Consider the following 19,486-nt stretch of genomic DNA (forward strand, 5'->3'; position numbering starts at 1 on the left):
CACACACACACACACACAGTACTCATCACAGGCTGTGTTGGGGACGGGCCGCGGCGTCCCCCAGCTGTTCTGCGTGACTGAAGGAAATCAATAGGCACAGTGTGAACGGAGGACGAGTGCAGAAACAGTGCGTGTGCGTCCGATTCTCTCCCGGTTCCACGTGATCGCCGCGCCTCAAGAGCCCCTCGGCACCTGCCAATTAGGGGCCCGGGCTAATGACAGGTTAGCGCTATCTGAGCAGGAGGGGTGGCCGCTGAAAATGAGAGGGCACCCGCCAGGAAAAGAAGGGAGAGTTTGTGCCGTTCTCGGACAGCGGCGGCACCCGTTCCAGGTGTGCTTCGGGGCGGGGAGGGGATTCTCGGGAAAAGAGAGGTGGAGGAGGAGGAGGTGGAGGAAGGACAGCGAGGGGAAAGTTCTCTCCCGGCACCTCGTATAAGTTCACAGGCCGCTCCTGAGTTATGGGCCCGAGATTTTCTGCTTTGTTTTAACATCCCAATCAACGGCCACCGGAGAGAGGACCAGAGTGGGAGCGACTGGGGGTTGGGGGGGTTGGGGGGTGGGCAGAGAGGCGCAGACAGAGGGAAAGAGCCGAGACCGGGGCTTTTAATCATTAGATAAACTTCAAAGGGCCTACGCCTGTTAAAACGGACATAACTCTCCTAAAAACTACTACTGCCCTCAGAGACGGGAGCAAAAAGAGAGAGAGGCGACTATTAATAGTAAAACTGAGTAATAAAGCAGGGAGAAGATAGCAAGCGGGTACGAGGCGTAGAGAGAATGAGAAAAAGAAAAATGGGGGGCAGGGAGGAAGGGAGCGAGGAGGAGGAGGAGGAGGCCGACTCCTGTGATCTCCTGTTGGTGACGGGTTTACTGGAATGAGAGACCAGGGCCAGGATGCCTCTTTATTTAATGAACTCACGGCGAGGGCTCGTTTCAGCTTTGATGTCCATCCACTCCAGCATGTCGGAGGACAAACATCCAGCTCGAAAGGAACACTTGACAGAATCCCGACACGGTTTATAAAATCGCATTTTTATTGCTATACACACAAAAATTAAATACAAACATGAGCCAGAGCGAGAGCTGATAAAAAAAAGAATTAAAAAATAATAATTTCAAAAATGAATCAGGGGAAAAGATTTTGTAGGCATGCCACAGACGGATGCTGTTCATTCATGACTTCATTCACTGCTGGTCCCAGATGAGGTCAGGACCCAAACCTGTGCATCAGCACACAAGCCGAAGGGCGGTCTGTAAACAGACGGGCGGCGCCGGAGAGGGGGCTCTGCCGAGAAGCCTCAGTCACCCGCCCGCCCGCCGCATCTGTGACTGGGGGTGGGGGGGGGGGGGGGGGTGGACGTTCATGGTTTCCAATGAGCGAATAATCACTTTCAGCTGCCCACCGGCCCGGTTTCCAGCAGCGCCTTCCCCGCGTCTTAACCGGAAAACAAACAAGCGTGTCTGCGTCTCCAGATCGGTTATGGCCGCAGCCGCTGGGACGCAAGGCGGTCGTGAGTGATGACCACCTGCCAGGCCAGCCGGGCCTTTTTGTTTAAGTGCTCTGAGAATGATCCAGTCTTCGGCGTATTTCTGACCTCTGACCCATCGCAGTCGCTTCCACCTTAATGAGCCAGCACCAGGTTCCCGTCTCCTCACATGGAGACGTATTGTCCGATCCAAACACTAAAGCCAGGCAAACAAATCAAAATAAATGCCGAGGAGGAAGAGGAAATGACCTCTGTGTTCACTGACAGAGCTTTTGTGGTGAGTCCGCTGACCTCCCAGGAACCCCTGGCAAAGCACACAGGTGTCATATACATCACCCTGTCTGTCCATCCGGCTTCAGCTTCTATCAGATCGGCCCGGCCCCACACCGGCTCTGCCCTCTTCTTCTGGGGTCCGGCCATTACTCAGAGTTTCATGAACAATAATTCAATCTGGAACTGCTCGAACCAAAACTAGTCACATAAATGACAACATTGGGGTCTGCGATCAGGGTAAGAAGATCAAGGGGAATTTGTCATACTTCCCAGAAAGCGTTTGATGGATCCCAAACACAGTCTAAGGCACAAAAGTAATCATTTGTCACAAGCCAAAGATCTGTGACGACATCATGAGACCCTGGTCCCTCAAAATGCCCCCATCCATACATACATTTACTAGAAGAGAAGAAAGCGGCGCCACAGACAGACACCCAGACGGAATTCCATTCTTCCATTTCACACCTCTCCTACCCCCTCGGTGTGACTGTAAATGACGTCTCAAATTAGCCCCCCATCAGGCTTGGCGCACAGCGCAGCCGTTTAGCGGTCTCATTTAACGACAAACAGGATTCCAACAGATAATTAGCAGTGAAGCCCAGAGAAGATCTGAGAGGATGAGGGCTAAATTACACACACAAATTAGAGGGTGAGAGAGGAGGCCAGCATGAAAGATAAGTGAGATAACTTCCGGTTGCTGTAGGGAAGGTTTTTGTTTTTTTAATTGTATATTAAAAAATGAAGTACATACACAAGTCACATATTTCTGAACATTTATGTATGTGTCTGTGTGTACAGTATGTGTGCTGGGTGAGTGGGACTTAAGGCAACATTTACTGGGACTCCTGCTCGGCTGAGTTGGGAGACATGTTCCAGTCTTCTGCCTTTCGGTTGAGCCAGACAGAAAAATCAGACAGTGTAATCCAGGCCACTCCCTTTTCCATCAGGGGAGGGAGCAAGACGGAACGACAGATGCGAAAACAGTCGAACAAAAACAGAGCGGGAGAGACAGAAAGTCCTGTCATGCAGTGGAACAGTCGCCTCGTGCCGAGTCGTCCATTGATGCGTCCTCCGGTGTCTCTCCCTTGAGAAGTGAACGAGATCTACACACCTCTGTCTCTACACAACAAGGCAACATGTCCGTCAGTCGCTGGGTGACGGGATGATGCTGATGTGGAGGAAGTTGTCTGGGTGGCTGAGGTGTTCGCTCAGCCATTGGATGGGCGTCTCCAGCATAGGCTCGATTCCGTGGATCACCACTTGATATCTCTTTGGCTCGTCTGGGGAGGACAAAAAAGGAGAAAAAAAAAAAGAAAAAGAAAAGGACAGAGAGAGTCATCAGAGGAACAGGTCGACTAATCGAATTAAGACAGTGTGCTGCATGCTTGTGGTTGGTATAATTGGCGGTGGTTTAAGTGTCAGCGGGACCTCTCACCTCAGGCTGACCAGAACCTTGTGGCCCTGAACAGACAGGTCCATCAGTCACAGTGGTCAGCAGCATGGCTGACACAGCAAAGGGGTTTGGGGCCAAAGGGTCAGAGACAAGGACAAACGAGCCCCCTTCTGCTGCTGGGGATAGCTGTGTTTGAAGAGCTCTGATTCAGTCACACACCTCAAGTGGAGCCCAATCAGCGTTGCTCTCAGAACAACCACCAATGAACTCACCAAAGCACTGCAGCTGGTCCTAAAACTGACCAATGAGGTTGATGGACAGAGACCACAGCAGACTCGTGGCTAGGGGGACATGTATTTTTCTGATGATTAGAATAAAGATTTGTTTTCGAAAAGTCAATCTATGGTGTATGGATATCTAAATATAGATAATAAACTACTAAAATAGTTACCTATTTTTTCAGTTCCTGCACAATGTGATGAAGTGGGTTAGATTGCATGCCGCGATGATTCTGTTCATTTCAAATTTTTTAATTCAATGACTTATCAAGCTTTCATCTATGGTTTTATGTTTTTCAGAATTGCAGCGTTAGTACATCAAACATTCACAACTTTTACGTAAAGTAGGCTTCATACGTGTCAATATTAACTGGTTTTAACAATTAAATGTTTAATTCTCAATCCAGAATTTGCTAAACTTGCTCTTCAAACTGATCTAAAATCAATTAAAAGTACCTTATAAACCCACAAAACAACCATTCAGCTCCGCATGTGGTAATAAATTCAAAATTTATTTCAGCCCTTGGTTCCAGCTTGGTATAGATTGTAGATATGCGCTTGTTTCGTTGGACCAGAAGGATAGAGGCTACAGTGGAGGGTGATAAGACTTTTTTTTATTTTGCATCATGCCATTGTCTCTCTGATGGAGCCTAACCGCCTCGCTGACCAATCAACACACCCACACTGTGAAAGGCTGTAGCTCGGGGCCGTGTTGTGCTGCTGGGTTGGCAGGGTTTAGCCTCCATGGAGGAGGAAGGGCTGCTCTCATCAGGGGTACAGGGGTGAGTGCATGACCCCTTCACCCACTCAAATCTACTAGTGGCCCAGAGGTAGGCGGAGGCCAACGAGAATGAGTTTTTATGACTAACCTCACCAACCGTTTCATCACAGCGCTGAAAAACACGTTATAACACGTAATAACAGGATGGCCGTTAAACCAGACAGCTTTCTGAAAAAAAAAAAAAATGCAGGTGACAGGTCAAGGCGTATCAAGCCATCTGAGCTGTGAGCGCTGGAGCTGGAGTGTGCCGGTGATTCCCAAACTCTGCAGAGATCTCCGCAATCAGGGAATCGGTTAGAGAACAGTTTGCCACCTCAAAGTGAAAAAGATTGTGAGCGAGGAGCAATAACACACACACACACACACACACACACACACACACACATATATACACTAATAGTATGAGTGAGACTGAAGAGACACATCTCCACCCCCGTGGGACCGTGACAAGGCGGAGGGTGGGTGCATCTCCATGGTCACTCTCACTATGACGGCAGGGGAATTCACCCCAGTGCAGAAAAAACAAAAAAACACGTACAGCCGCAGCAGACGCCATCACCAGGCCGGCAGTTACGGGTCGACACACACGTGTCCACTCCATCACAACTCTACACGCTCCTCCATGCTGAGTAAGGGCTGACATTGAATGGCAGGGCGCCAAGGTAACTAGTGCGCAGTGCTCCCCAACCACTTCCTTCCCCGCGTCGGTTCAGAGAGCGCAGCGTGTGGGACCTCTCGCTCCAGCTCCTGTGCTCCTGCCACACTCATGCCGGGGGACCCGGTCCTGAAAAACCCACGCCAGGATAAGAGAGAAACCGCTTCAAAGATCTGGGTAGATTCTGTGGTGTGTCCTGAAAACCACTAGCATGTTCTAAACGGGTACGGAAAATAAATAAATAAATAAATCGACCCGTCTTGTCGACTAGAACAATGTAGTGAAAGTCCATCAGACAAACACACCTTGATGCGCTCTGCTCTGACAAGTCGAGGTGTGGCTGTGCTTCGGTTGAGGGATGAGCAATCTGATTTTATTCTAGACAATACTGATTTTAAATACGTCCAGACTGTTCTGCCTCAGAACCTGACATGCTGCATTTCTTCTCAATAAAGGGGGATTACCATGACTTTAGAAACCACCACTGAACCACTGCATCTTGGGTAAAAATGACGCATTTATTGTTAATTGATGACATGAATATATATTATTTTCTTCCATCGTGTAGCAACTTTGTACACTGAACCTATCTTCCCTCAGCAATGTGGCGCACACACACACACAAAAGAGAGCAGAGATTTTAATGTTCAGACTTTTAGCCTCTCCCAGACCTGTGGGTGTCGCTCAGTGACTCACGGCGACCTGAAGAGCAAGCCCAGGATAAGGCAGATGCTAATGCAGGATTACAACTTTGACAAGCAAAGGCACAACCTGTCTTTTGCAATGTCAGGCCTAAGTGGAGGCAACGCAACATTGCAGCGGCGGCCCAGTGTGCTGTCAGCACAGTGTGCTGTGGTCGAGTTCAGCATTACTAACAGGCCAAAAACAAAGTTCTCCCATTCGAGCATGGCCAACCCATATTTATCCAGACCGCAACACACTGTTCCTCCAACAGCCTGAATGCAATTATGCAACAGAGGAGGCCAAGAACAGGCCTCAGACACCGAAATAACAGGCCGCCCAGGAGAGATTCCGTCTTTATTGAAAGAGACATGGTCTTAGACAGTGGATCAATCTGCATATTTTCACCTCGCCAAGAGAATACTTCTGTAGGTTCTTCTTGACTGCCTATTCTTCACCTTGCTGCCTGTTACAATCACCATTAAAGATGGTCGGCAACACACTGGTAATGTTAGAGTCACTTGGTCACAGTTCCTTTTCGTTCCTGCTCTTGAATACGTGGCACAGCAGTAGAAAAGGACGCTGGAAAAAAGTCCAGATCACCGGAACTGTAGGGGAAGCAAACTGCAGTCAGACTGTCACCCATAAGTTCCATGAGACCTTGAACTGCGGCCCTCTGATGGTGGCGCTAACATCTGATACTGACTAATGTGGCGTGGGAGGGGCTCCCTTCAGCTTCACCACTTGTTGCGGGGGCAACAGGTTTTTGTTTCAGGGTGGGGATTTTTCTGCGCCGCTCAAAATATCTTCAGTGATAAATAAAAAAACATCTGACCGGCCCGAAAAGCACCGCCGGAGAACTCCCTGGTCCCGGTTTCTGGGCGGGAATAATGACGATGACACAGCAATGCCTGCGCAGGGCAACGGTTCACAGGGTGTTGTGTAAGGAGGTGGAACAAGTCTTCTCGCATCCAACCGAACTCTGCCTGGCACGTCTTCAGGAATGAGCAGAACACGGGACATTCTGTGGGCTCCTGAAGCCTCGCAGCTAATTAACTTAATTCTCTGGCGGGGGGGGGGACAGAATTCTTGGTTACAGTTACACATTCCGCCATAAAGTGGGAATCCCCAATTTAATAAACACCATCTTGCTGTCGTTTACAACAAAAAGTTGGTTTTTCTAACCCTGAACATTGTGGTGGACGTGCAATGAGTTCAAATGTGTTTGAAGCTGAACTACGTGAACTTTCAATCCAGAATTATTCTCAAAAAAACATTATGTTTGGAGCAACCCAAATGGCTCATTTTAAATCATTATGGGTCATTTATAAAGACTGAAATGTTCAATAATAATAATAATAATAATAACAACAACAATTTTTTAAAAAACTTATTCAATAGTCACAACATGGTGATCAAGAGAGTTTTTATGAATAGACGGAGAGGGGACACCCGTTTCCTGTAATCCAAACACACTCCTCTATCGGAGCTCATCTTCAGGGTGAAGGAACAGACAGCTGAGGACAAAGCACCACTTTCACCTTTATCACACGGCCGCCCTCTTGAGACCGGGAGCGGGGAGGAGGGCGGTGACTTTTCCTCCTTTCATGCAGCCCTTTAAAAGCGGGGCCACCATGCAGGCATTCCACCTACGGGTTCTCTGTCCCGACTTTCCATTGTCTCCTTTATCTACTTCCTCTGAGGCAGACCCTGTTTTGGCTGCATATCTGTGTCATTCGCTCTCCTCCTCACACTCGTTTTTCTTTTTTTTCTATTTCCCCTCACACTTTTGAATCTTTGAGGCTCTTATCCTCTTATTCCCACTTATCTTTTTATCAAATGTATTCCTTCATTCCTTAAAAAAATTAAACACACACACATAAGATAGATCTATTCTTCAGCTTCCTGTAAACATTTCCTCTTTTCTCCCTGAGGCGGGCACACACACACACACACACACACACACACAACTTGTTTACGTTCTCCAGGGCCCTGTACATATTATGTTTAACTTTCACATCTGTGTGCAGTGGGTGCAGTGTGTGTGGGCATTGGGTTGTTGTGACCGAGCCGCATACCGTCCTGGGGTATGGCTGCAGGGAACACCTCCTTCAGCAGATCCCCCAGCGTCTGGTGGCAGCCCTCTTGTGACATCGGCCTGAACAGCCTCTGTATGAAAGGTCGGTCACTTGTTGTCTACAGAAAAGGAAAAGTGAACAGGGCGGTCAATCGTGAAAAAGCGTCACAGGGAATAGAAGTCTCATAGTTGGGTTTCTTTTTGAAGGAAACCATGGAAAATGAGACGACTGTTATTCAATGGCAAGACAAAAAAAAAACCCGAGATCAATCCGCAGCCTGTCCAGAGTTTGACAAGGCATCTGAAAGGTACTATTTGAAATACACTATATTTAAAAATTATTTTGTCTTGTCATTATTTTCACTTTAGTCTTACAAAAAGCACAGCACACAACACACGACCTTGCCATTTATTTCTTGTTTTATCAGTTTAACTCCAGTGACATTGTGACATATTCAAAGTTGTTTGGATCCTACTTGTGAACTTAGGTCAAGTCTACATTTTCCAAAAAAAAAGTATGTCATCATACTGGCTCTCCAAGTGATATACAAGCCAATCCCATCAGGCTGAGCGGGGTTCTCCCTTGGAACAAAAACCTGAAGACAACAACGCTGCACACTCGATAAGTGGAGAGTGAATAAGCAGGGTTTTCACCTGACACTGACTCCCTGGTATGCAAAGAGAGACTCAAACAATAGTGCGTTTCAACCCTTTAATCCATGTCTTGATCATGAAACCTTTCGCAAATGTTACTGCTGGCGTTATGGAAAATTACATAACTGGGGCGACTACGACATAACAATAACAAGCACCTTTCTTACCTGATATGTCTTGACCAAATGCATCAAATAATATAATGTTTCATTCTTAAAAAAAATTAAGCTTAGAAACAAACCCAGTTCCAAATTAGAAATCTATGAACGAATGGAAAGGAAACGGGTGAAAATAAAACAAATCGTCGTTCCTCGTGGTTCACATTGAAATCAAGAAAATAAATAAAAATATCAAAAGCATCTTTCAACAGTACACCCCCTCATCAGAAAATCAATACTAGGCCAGTTTTATGGTTAAACTATTTCTTCAAAGTTACTGTAAATATCACTGCCTTCAACCGCCCATTTTTCTTCTCTAAATAAATTCATTTCAAAATTGAATTTCATGTGGAAAAGGTCATCAAAGCCACTGTGATCAAAACTAGACCAGGCCCATAAAAGATTGCTCTTGATTTGAGTGCATGGGTAATGCGTCACGTAATGTTGGAGCCATGCCAGCTCTCATTGTTTGGCTTTGCATGCAAACGCTGTCACTCGGTGACACTCGGTGAAGACGCAGGGCCGGCGTCCGCAGTGACAAACGACAGCCTGACAGACAATAGGGACTAATCATGAAGCTGTGAAAAGGAAACCAGTGACACGACGAGTCAGGTGTCGAAGCTGTAACTAATCCTGCCCGGGTCGGGGAAGAGAAGGTGGCACCGAAACACCTTGTGCGCGATTGGGTTTCCAGAAAAACTGACTCACTGGAAGGAAGCACAGAGCTGAGCGGGATCAGCCAGAGAGCCTGGGCAGAGAGAGTGTGAGAAGTGACAGCTTCGGCACTGCATTTTTAAATGCGGCGCCATTAATTATTGATTCCGCCATAATACAAAAGGCCCATTAATACAGATGAGAAGCGCGATACTTTGGATGGCGACACTTTCTTTTCAGCTTGCCCGACACCCAAGCTGGCAACGCACCACATGGCCATGAGACTGGTGGAACATTATTATCCCTCTGACCTCAAGAAACAAGAGAGAAGACGTTCTCCACAGGAACAGTAGAAACAATGACTGGTGCTTGATTAAATGGACCAAATTGACAATAAATCCTTTGGAAATGCAACAAAGGGCATCCATAGTGTGGTCTTGAAATGAAGACAAATGAAAACAAATAAAATCTAATGAAACGAAAATCAAATGAAATCTAAGAAATGCATGTACATTTACAGCATTTATCAGACCCCCTTATCCAGAGCGACTTACAATCAGTAGTTACAGGGACAGTCCCCCTGGAGCAAGTTAGGGTTAAATGTCTTGCTCAGGGACACAGCGGTAGTAAGTGGGATTTGAACCTGGGTCTTCTGGTTCATAGGTGAGTGTGTTACCCACTAGGCTACTACCACCCCAACTATGTTCGTTAAGCACTATTTAATGAAATATAGACTATGTAGGGGAAAGCATGTGCAAACTATAGTCAACGATAATAAAATAAAAAAATATATATAACTTCTCCATAAGTTAAATGGCCTCTTGGATGCAAAGTTGCCATGTTTTTATTAACTTTTGCACATTCTGCCCACAGCACTTGAGAAAGTGAGTTTCATGTTCTTGCCAGAAAGCGATGGCGAAATGCTGGGAAGTACTTAGACGCCCAAAGATCTTACAGAACAAAGCACAGGCTGGCAACAGCCCTCCACCAATGAAAACACACAGAGGTTACTGAATGGAGCGGCAGAACGCCGGCACTTTCTTTATCCTGAGCACTGCCACATAACATACAAATGACAGGCAGTGACAATGAGGTCTCTCTCTCTCAGATTAAGGGAGGCCCAGACAGAGGTCGACAGACAGAAGTCGACGGAAGCAGGCCTACATGTTATCATTAAATGCAGTCTGCAGTGCAGTAGCATGTGTTATTTACACCAAACTAAACACAGCAATCTAAGCCAAGCGTCTCCGGGGCTAAAACTAAGTCTGCCGACAGCAGGCTACAGTTCCGACCCCGTCCCCTTAATTAATTGAACTTTGAACTTCAGGAGTGCTGTTTTTAAACGCCCTTTGAGAGCATAGACTCTTGACTACTACACTTACTAATGCAGACATGAAATAATAGGGAATGAGGGGACTTCAGTATAAAGTATGAAATTCCTTTATAAAATCATCGGGAAAAGGGAGCTTTGTTGAAAAGATGATGAAATTAAGTTTGCACTACATTTTTTATTATGTAGATAGATTGAATTGACAAATGTATCTAAAAAGTACCCTATTCAGAAAACTGAATTGTGGAGAATATTAATTCAGAGAAATAAAATAAATAAATAAATAAAAAATTGAGTACCATTTTAATTATTTGAATGACTTCTTTGAGGGAGTGGTGTGTAACAAAAAGAGAATGCAAACAACTACCTGTGAGGTCACTGTTTTAAGGACAGGACCATATACATGATGTAATCTAATTCAAAATATAAGCACAGTACCTGGTACACCCTGAAAGGGATGTAACGGAATCCGCCTTCTTCTGTGGGGTATTCCATCAGCTTACGATTCATTGCCCAGAACTGGTCAAATTTATCTGCAGGAATGAGCAGAAGCACAGAATGATTATGAATGTTTAATAGAGTGGCATATACTCATATATTAAAGGTCCCCATCATGAAAATTTCCCTTTGTGAGATTATTTAACATTAATACGAGTTCCCCTAGCCTGTTTATGGTCCTGCAGTGGCTATAAATGGCGACATGTATAAAGAGTGCTTTGGTCATTCCACTTCACCGTTCAGAGAACAGCAGCTCAGACAGTTGGATCAGAAATGTGTCCCCTTATGTAGTCATAAGGGGAAAGGTTACCTCCCATTTCTCATGCTTTGTCTGCCCAGAGAGTTTCTCACCCTTCCCCTAAAATAGGAACTCCTCAGACCGTCATGGCTTGAAAATGTGTGAAAGATTGCAGTTGCTGGGTGATTGAATGTGAAAATGAGCTCAAATGTTTTGTTTTTTTTAGTTCTGTCACAATAATCAGTGGGTAAATTTTAATTTTTTTTCTGTAAAAAGAAAAAAAAGAAAGTCATCTATTGAGTAAGTCAAAGTCAGATTTAAAATTCCCTGACATTTCCGTGACCAAGAAGTAGAATTACCATGACCTCCCGTATACAGAAGGTTTGGGTGCAGAGCAGAAATGGGCATTTACAGTGGTTATAGAATTCAAAACTGCATTTACATCACTTCTGTTGACTATAGGGAGCTTGCCTTTACAATTGCCAGGCATGTTTGGTGATTAAGCAAGTGTAATAACATGTCGACACAGACGAAGATTTCGTGTTCTAGAACATTGCACATTTTTAGAGCGGGAGAGGTTTTGAGGAAAATAAAAACACTGACTGGGAACAAAGATGTGTAAATACACATTAGGTTTTGGTTACTGCTCTTTATGCTATTAATCAATTTCCTGATATTCCAGAAATTTCCTGACCAAAAAAAAAAAGGATTTTGTTGTATATTGTTATTTCTCAACACACTGTCCAGTATGTGGTGGACAGAACACTGAATAATGCCGAGAAATGTGCAAAAGCAAAAAAGTAGATGCAGTAAATACCATTCTGAAGGCCCATCCACAGCTGCTTGTGGTCTTTCTTCTGCATGTCATTAATAACCTGGCCCTTGTGTTTGAGTGCATCAGCCTCCTTAATGCTGGACATGAAGTGGGCCTCAATTACAGAATTGGATGGGCAGTGTAGCAAATCCCGCTCAGGGAAATTCTGCAGAAAATGAGAGATGAAAGATGACAAAACCGCAATGTTGCATTTTCAAACACAACAGGGCATACGTTGAATGGCATACCTTAAAATGTACTGTGACACTCCAGGGTAGGGCAGTGTTGGAAGCATGTAGATCGAACAAAACTCCAATAGGGTAGTGCCTTCAAACAAATAGAGAGAAACAACATTACTCAGCAAGACTCCTCACAACAAACCTGCAGCCATTTTTTTTTAGCATTTCTTGGACATGTCTGCCATCTAGTGTCACAAAATAGCTTATTGCAGGTGACGTTTTACCCCACAGACACCATGCACCGTTTTACAATTACATAGACATCTTTTAACTGGTTTCTGAATGGGTGTAAACATTCAGATGGAAGTTGTTTTAATAAATATTGTTTCAGAAAATGACCCCCCCCCCATATTCATTGCAAAAAATTCCAGCAATATTAAGCTATTGTCCTTTTTTATTTACTGTTTTGCTCATCAGAAAATATAATATCCTATTACAAAAATTATATCATCTTGATCTGATGGTTTACCAACCATTTTAGCGGTGTTCCCTCATATTCAAACCACATCTCCTCAACATCCTCGGCTTTCATGACTTTCAGAAAGTGCTTCTTCACCTTGTCAGTGACAAGGGTCAGGTAGCTGACCCTTGGCAGGAGGAGCTGCAGAGACAACATCCCATAGCATAAGTCCCTTAACTTTCTGCATATCTGATTATTATTATTATTTCAGTAACATTAAATGCAGATGCTTAAACTCACATAAAAAGGCTCAGCCTCTCTCTCTGTGATCTCGTCCTGGTACAGAGTAAAACAAGCAGGAATCCGTCCGAACCAAACATCTCGCAGCACGTCCTTGTCATCTGCCATCCTCTCCTGTCGCCAGGTGACACATAAATGGTGGCTTCTATTTACGAACCACCTGCCAACTGAGGAAAAAAAAAGATGAGTCTTAATGTCTTAGAACCCTTTAATGAATGGATTGGCCTTTTTGAACACCAGACCACTGGGACGATGCAAAATGTGTAAGGTTTAGTAAGGAAACCGGGGGAAGTTGTAACTAGTCAGAAATCACAGCAGCCCTGAACCTGAGTGAAGCCAGAAGCTGACGCCCTATGTCGTTGGCAATTATACCGCAAAAAACGACCACAATTTCGCTTGTGTTACGATGTTATTCAAACATGCAGTCAGTAAGAATAGCTCTGTATGGCTGTCACTTCGGAGGCTAACAGGCTAGCTATCTGACACTTCCCCAATTAAACAATGCACCGCTATTAAATGTTCGAGCCCGGCGTTGTGCAGAATGAAATCTAGGTTACAATCCCCGGGCTGCTTAAGGGGAAGACGACGGCACAATCTTAGACAGCGGCGCTATTTTCCAGATTCCATCCCGCGCTAACTTCATTAGAGCTAGCATAACAGCTAACACAACTCTGCTTGCCGATTTGCGTAGCTGGCCGATTCACGGGAGAACTTCTCTGCATCTTTACAGCCATCCGGACATTCGGAGACGCGTATGTATGCATGAGCCAACCGACAGCGCACGGTTGCTGAGCGCTAGACCCGAAGCGTCTTACTTTTCCCAGTCGTTCCCGCGGACGTGCGTTGAGGAGTGAGCCAGCGCACCGGAAGGACGCGGGACTTTCTCTAGTGTTGAAAACAACCCTTGAATTGTGAAGTGACGGTGACACAATGGTTCTTACTACACCGGTTTTGCGTAAAAACTTTTCAACATTTCTGAGCAGAGTACGTGCTACTGAGGGGGGTAGACTGTCTGCAGACTGTACGTTTTATATAACATGATTACTCCTGTACGCTGCTTCTCTTTTACATTTTGTATAAAGGCACGATCCAGTTTAGGGATAAACCATCGATCGTGAGAAAGAAGGCATCCTCCAGAGACGCGTGAACGTATTTGAACTTGGCGGATGTAAATATGAGAATTGCCCAGTGTCACGTGCAGAGCATTAAAGGTTTGTAATCCTTAACAAATAAGATGCGAGCTGACAATTAGCATGACTAAAATCGACCATCAAGCAGTTCGAGAGAACCCGCTCGTTTTTTTTTATGAAAGCTGTAGTGCGGTGTTGCAAAACAAAGTATGTCAAAGTATTTTCCCCCTCGGTAAGATTGAAAATTGTATACTTCCGGTCCAGTGCGGCGCCATATTTGAGCGAGTTCTCCATATTTGTATTCTACTTTTTGTCTTCCTACAAACTCAAATAGAACTTCTCCTAAATTGCAAACCGCATTTGCCGCAGACCTTAATGTGCGGTGCGACGAAAATCAAGGACACCCAAAACCATTCCTAAACGGTAACTTTTATTTATCTTGTTTTATTACGGAAGGGACACTAGCCTGCTAGCCGCGCAGCGAAGTTCCTTCTTACTTGGTTCACAGCTGGTTAGCGTAGCATTCGGCTAACCGTCCGTTCGAAGTCCGAACCGTCAATACTTCGACTGTACACGACGGGCGTGACACCACTAAGCAGTGGCCGAGCGGTGCGTATAAAGCCGCTGAGCCAGAGACCCGCGGCCGCCCGGGGTCTAGCCGTGCGTCCCGAATTGGTGACTTTAAAAGCTCGCCTGGGTGTCGGCTAGCGTGCTAAAAAAAAAAAAAACCCTCCGCGGGCGACTTGCCTCGGCGACGCTCTCGGCAGAACGGCGCGCTGGCGCCGAGGCAGCGGATTCCGCTTCCCCCGGAACACGCTCGGTTATCCGCGCGTCGCGTTGGCGAGCTCACGACGCACCGAGCCCGACTTCCTTTCCCGCTGCAGCAGCTTTTCACTTGCGCGTTGGCCAATTCTGCGGTCGCGATGTGCGTTACGGCAACTTTTACAGAGTTGTGTTGGTCGTTACGTTGTGCCCGCCACATTTGTCCAGCAACTACAAAGTCGCCTGTAACAAACTTTTATCCTATACTAAAACGCCAGTTCATGATAGCAACAGTTTGTTTAATGACTGGAATTGAAAGGATGGTTGAAGGTGGGACAATACACTGGAATAAACATTGTTATTGTATTATAACACTTCTATTAGTCACTTATGACTTCTAATCATGCAAAATGAATCATGTGCAATTAATGAATCACCTAATTTAATGTGTCCATTAGTCGAGTGGAGCTTCATTGTCAGCGCACCCTTATACATTAAAACACATGTTAGAGAATAAATAAAGCCCCCCAGGATTAAATGGTGCAACATAACAACAAGACAACAACAAATTTAGACAATTAATTCAACAATGTGTTGTAAATATAGATCAGGACCTTTAGGTTGTATATTGTGTATTGTGCAAATGTGTACTTGAAAGTGTTAAAACATAATCACTTGTAGGTTTGGGGGGTATAAAGATGTCTTTATACAAGCCCTAAAGCAATGTGAATTAACACCTTTTAAAATGTATTCATTTGTTGTTAATTAGATGTCTCTAGTTGATTTGGGGAAGCGATTACTGGAAGCAGCACGCAGTGGGCAGGATGATGATGTCCGCTCTCTTATGGCCAATGGAGCTCCATTTACTACGGACTGGGTAATACCACTGAGAACAATGTAAAAATTCATAAATTAAATATGTTTTTAAAAAAAAAAAAAACATAGGTATTCCTTACATTTGTTTAATCCTTGTTTTTAGCTGGGGACATCACCACTTCACTTAGCCGCTCAGTATGGACACTACTCTACTGCAGAGGTTCTTCTCAGGGCAGGGGTCAGTAGGGATGCACGTACCAAAGTGGACAGGACCCCGCTTCACATGGCAGCTGCAGAGGGCCACATCAGTATTGTGGAGCTTCTCGTGAAGGTTTGCCTTTTTGCCATTAGCCACTAACATAGTCTTAAGCACTTGTCCATTTTTTTTTTTTATCTTGATGCCCTTCATATTGCAGCGTTGTTTCATGTTTTGAATTTGTTTTTCTAGTAACAACATTTAAATACATTTTTAAAAGTTAAAAATAATATTTAACTTAAAGCATATCACTTGTTTGCATCTCCAACCTAATTAATTTCATGTGTGTAATAATGTTATTTTTAGAATTTCTATGTATGCATATTAGCTAGAGGTGAGACGCTAATGGAGGTGTTAATGTCCAGGTGGGAAGACTCCTGTGCCAGTCAGCATTGTTAATTAGCAAAATAATTAGAGAGCCGCTCATTTGCTTTTGGCCTCAGGTGTAATGGCAAATGTGCAGTCATAGGACAATTTCAGACTCTCCTTTTAAAAAGCAGAGTGGAGCAGATGTTAATGCCAAAGACATGCTGAAGATGACCGCACTGCACTGGGCCACTGAACACGGCCACAGAGCAGTTGCAGAGCTGCTGGTGAAGTATGGAGCTGACACTCATGCCATCAGCAAGTTCGACAAGACGCCCTTCAGCATTGCAATGGACAAGGGCAACACAGAACTTATGTTGCTGTTACAGGTGAGGAAGATTTAAATTGCTGAACACTAAATATGTGGGAAGCAAATTACATGGGGCATTACATTGAATCATTGAAAAGCCAAGGTGCCACTAAGCAAAGTACCAACCCACCCACCCCCTTCACGCTGTTCCCCCCATGCGCCTTTTGTGGCCGTCCACTGCTCACTAAGGTGATGGGTTAAAAGCAGAGGACACTGTGTGAACCAAAATTTGTTGTAATGTAGTAGCTTTCATTTGGACGTCATTCGTTTTTATAAATTATTATATCATTTGCCGTGGTGAGTGAAGATAAAGTGTGTGTGTGCTTCTGCAGGAAGGCATGCAGAATCAGGTGAACATTAATCCACTCAGCAGTTCTGCAACCTCAATCCCCAGTCCTCAGTTTATTATCTCCTCTGGTGAGGTGATGAGCCTCTCAGATATTGTTCTCAAGCCCAACTCAGGTGAGAGCCTAAGGCTAAACAACAGTCTTGCAGAGATGCACAGATCTGTTCTTCCTTATTATTATTTAGTGCTTTAGAGTTCTGTATATGACTTCTCTTATGAGTTAATGTCTGAGTAACTTGAGTAATGCTATGACAAATTGCTATGACAGCCATGTCATTAAAGCAAGAAAGATTCAGATTTTGACTGGCTTTGTCCCATTCTTTTTTTTTAGGTGGTGCTGAAGAGATCATAACTGCCAGCCCAGACTCGGCCATCCAGCAGGTAGTTGGTGATGGTGGGCAGAGGGTCATCACCATAGTGACAGACCAGCAGGGAAACCTGCAGCCTGCCAGTCTTGGTCAGAAATTCTTTGTCACTATGCAGGGGCAGCAAAGTAAGTCATAATTATGATTTATTTCCACACAGTGGTTTTGGGAGGTCTGACAGATTGACTTTTGCTCTGAGTGCAGTGGTTGCTGTGCCAGCTGGACAGATCACTGAGGAGGTGGTTGTGGAGGCAGCAAAGCCAGTCAGTGGTCACAAGAGGAAACTGGAGCTGGCAGTCAACAACATAGAATCCAAAAAGAAGGTGTGTGTGTGTGTGTGTGTGTGTGTGTGTGTACACGAGAATTTCCAACCACATTGTCTACTGTCTATATAATGCACTCACTTAAACAATGACCTAGTATTTTAATATGACCTATTATTAAGCATCAAGCATATTATTAAATGCATATTTCATATTACCTGAATGATTTGATCATAATCAGGTGAGGGGTTAGAGTCTTGGCCAGCTCTAAGGGTGTCTGTGAACTCACCTCTGCAGGACAAGGCTGAGAAGGACAGCCGTGAGCAGCTGCAGAAGCAGCTGAAGGAAGCCAACCGCAGAGCCCAGGAGTACCGCCAGCAGCTGCTGCAGAAGGAGCAGGAGGCCGAGCAGTACAGGCTCAAGTTGGAGGCCATGTCCAACAGCCAGCCCAACGGCACGGGCGCCGACAGCCAGGAGGTGGAGGTGGTGCTGCAGAGCGAGGAGGAGGACGAGCTGGATGGAGAGGTGGAGGAAGGCAGGGAGGAAGAAGTCGTCGTGCTCTCTGAGGGCGCCATCATAATCAAGTCTGCAGAACTCTACCCCACAGATGAAGACCAAGTGACTCTGGTGGAGACCCCAGAAACAAACATTCCTACTCCCGTCTCGACGTAACCAGAAATCCAAAGACGCTTACACACAGGAAACGCTACTCTCGTTAGGACACTAGTGTTTTTATTTATTGGTGTTTTCAACTACAGAGACTTACATTTTTTTATACATTTGTGAGTACATTTAGGAGAGCCGGTACGATATTGAGAAGAATACTATCCCATCCTTTAAATGGGATTTTTTTTCCCAGCAAGCTTTTTAAATGTGTGTATTTTCTAACCTTTTTAAATCACTACCTTCCACCACTGCCTTAATATTTCATGTCAGGTGCACCAGAAAATGTGCTACACGACATCTGGCTTCATCCACTGATACAAGAAGACATTCAGGTTCCTCATACAAGCAACAAGAATTTGAACTGAATTCTAATAATGAAAGCGCTTGTGTGGCCATGTGAGTCCACAGCTCCGTTTATATGGCCACACCTTTCAATAAACCAGTAGACTGTCAGATAGGACTTAAATTAGCCCGCCTGTTTTTAAACCAGAATAGTTTTCTTAAAAGGAATTAAGTGTGTAATCTCAGCATGTGATGAAGTAGCAAGCTTGTGCCTTGTGCCTCTTACAATCCATAATGACGTGCATTAAAAACACTTTGCTAATATTTAGCTTATATAGGCCCAAACATAGGGGCACGTTAAGTGTAGATTTTACCTCAGACTGAACTGAGCATTATGAAATCATTTTAGGATGCTAGGAGGTTTCAGAGCTATCATGACCCACTGGCTCTCTATGGTGGGTACCAATTCTGCACTCTGCAGCCTAGAGAAATCCAATCATCGCTTATGCTTTCCTGAATCATTGGGTAAATCGACAAAAGTCACACTTTTTAACATTTTACATTTTAAACATGTAAATTAATCTGTTCCCACTGTAACCCTGAACTAACAAAAGTACTGCTAGATCAAAAGTTTTGCAGTATGGGATTGTGTGGTTGTGTTGGAATTTACACTTTTCATTACACTGTTTCCTTTGGAATTTCTGATGATGTTTGAGGATGTCACCCAGGGTTCAGTCACCAAGCTGGAAGATCTCAGAAGGATCTGCCAGCAATTTGCTGATACTGATGTTGAAGGTGTATTGACTCTAGAGCTTTTGACCTTAGTTGCCTCACAGTAAGTTGTATCATTTGTAAAATGAGTGTCTATTTAAAAGGAACCACTTAAAATACTAAAAAGCAATAGTTTCTTGTAAATAGATATTTCTTTTTGCTGTAAAAGCAGAATATATATTATGTATTTTGTAGTATTTTAAGTATAATCTTGTTTAGATCCAATAAATACCCTTAAAGGTC

At 44.6% G+C, this 19,486-nt stretch overlaps 2 protein-coding genes across 8 annotated transcripts; one reads left to right on the forward strand and one right to left on the reverse strand.

The window, feature by feature from the left end:
- Positions 1 to 1,013: 1,013 nt before the first annotated feature.
- Positions 1,014 to 14,956, reverse strand: atg5 (ATG5 autophagy related 5 homolog (S. cerevisiae)). 3 transcript variants are annotated; one of them, XM_028979604.1, is made up of 8 exons: positions 14,788 to 14,956; positions 12,911 to 13,077; positions 12,684 to 12,811; positions 12,220 to 12,298; positions 11,975 to 12,137; positions 10,860 to 10,954; positions 7,627 to 7,744; positions 1,014 to 3,040 (listed from the first exon to the last, which is right to left on the reverse strand). In XM_028979604.1, exons 2-8 carry the CDS (start codon positions 13,016 to 13,018, stop codon positions 2,904 to 2,906), a joined length of 828 nt encoding a protein of 275 aa, XP_028835437.1. In that variant the 5' UTR covers positions 13,019 to 13,077; positions 14,788 to 14,956; the 3' UTR covers positions 1,014 to 2,903. The 3 variants fall into 3 exon arrangements, with proteins under 3 accessions (XP_028835437.1, XP_028835440.1, XP_028835438.1); XM_028979607.1 differs by lacking the exon at positions 14,788 to 14,956 and adding an exon at positions 14,538 to 14,732; XM_028979605.1 differs by lacking the exon at positions 14,788 to 14,956 and adding an exon at positions 13,726 to 14,132.
- On the forward strand, positions 13,539 to 19,486 carry gabpb2b (GA binding protein transcription factor subunit beta 2b). Of its 5 annotated transcripts, none has more exons than XM_028979600.1 (8): positions 13,539 to 13,662; positions 15,572 to 15,679; positions 15,782 to 15,949; positions 16,372 to 16,569; positions 16,883 to 17,012; positions 17,228 to 17,389; positions 17,466 to 17,584; positions 17,822 to 19,486. In XM_028979600.1, the coding sequence occupies exons 2-8, from the start codon at positions 15,572 to 15,574 to the stop codon at positions 18,194 to 18,196; spliced, it is 1,260 nt and encodes a 419-aa protein (XP_028835433.1). In that variant the 5' UTR covers positions 13,539 to 13,662; the 3' UTR covers positions 18,197 to 19,486. The 5 variants fall into 5 exon arrangements, with proteins under 5 accessions (XP_028835433.1, XP_028835434.1, XP_028835432.1 ...); XM_028979601.1 differs by lacking the exon at positions 13,539 to 13,662 and adding an exon at positions 13,918 to 14,121; XM_028979599.1 differs by lacking the exon at positions 13,539 to 13,662 and adding an exon at positions 14,211 to 14,463.

This window comes from Denticeps clupeoides, chromosome 5, assembly GCF_900700375.1.
Source record: "Denticeps clupeoides chromosome 5, fDenClu1.1, whole genome shotgun sequence".
In the NCBI taxonomy this organism is placed as follows: domain Eukaryota; kingdom Metazoa; phylum Chordata; class Actinopteri; order Clupeiformes; family Denticipitidae; genus Denticeps; species Denticeps clupeoides.

Coding starts and splice junctions, on each gene's coding strand:
- atg5 (XM_028979604.1), bottom strand. CDS start 13,018: ATGGCAGATGACAAGGACGTGCTGCGAGATGTTTGGTTCGGACGGATT. Junction 12,138..12,219: donor GTGTCACAGTACATTTTAAG/GTATGCCATTCA, acceptor CATTTTCTGCAG/AATTTCCCTGAGCGGGATTT. Junction 10,955..11,974: donor GTGGATGGGCCTTCAGAATG/GTATTTACTGCA, acceptor TCATTCCTGCAG/ATAAATTTGACCAGTTCTGG.
- gabpb2b (XM_028979600.1), top strand. CDS start 15,572: ATGTCTCTAGTTGATTTGGGGAAGCGATTACTGGAAGCAGCACGCAGT. Junction 15,680..15,781: donor CTCCATTTACTACGGACTGG/GTAATACCACTG, acceptor CCTTGTTTTTAG/CTGGGGACATCACCACTTCA. Junction 15,950..16,371: donor TTGTGGAGCTTCTCGTGAAG/GTTTGCCTTTTT, acceptor CCTTTTAAAAAG/CAGAGTGGAGCAGATGTTAA.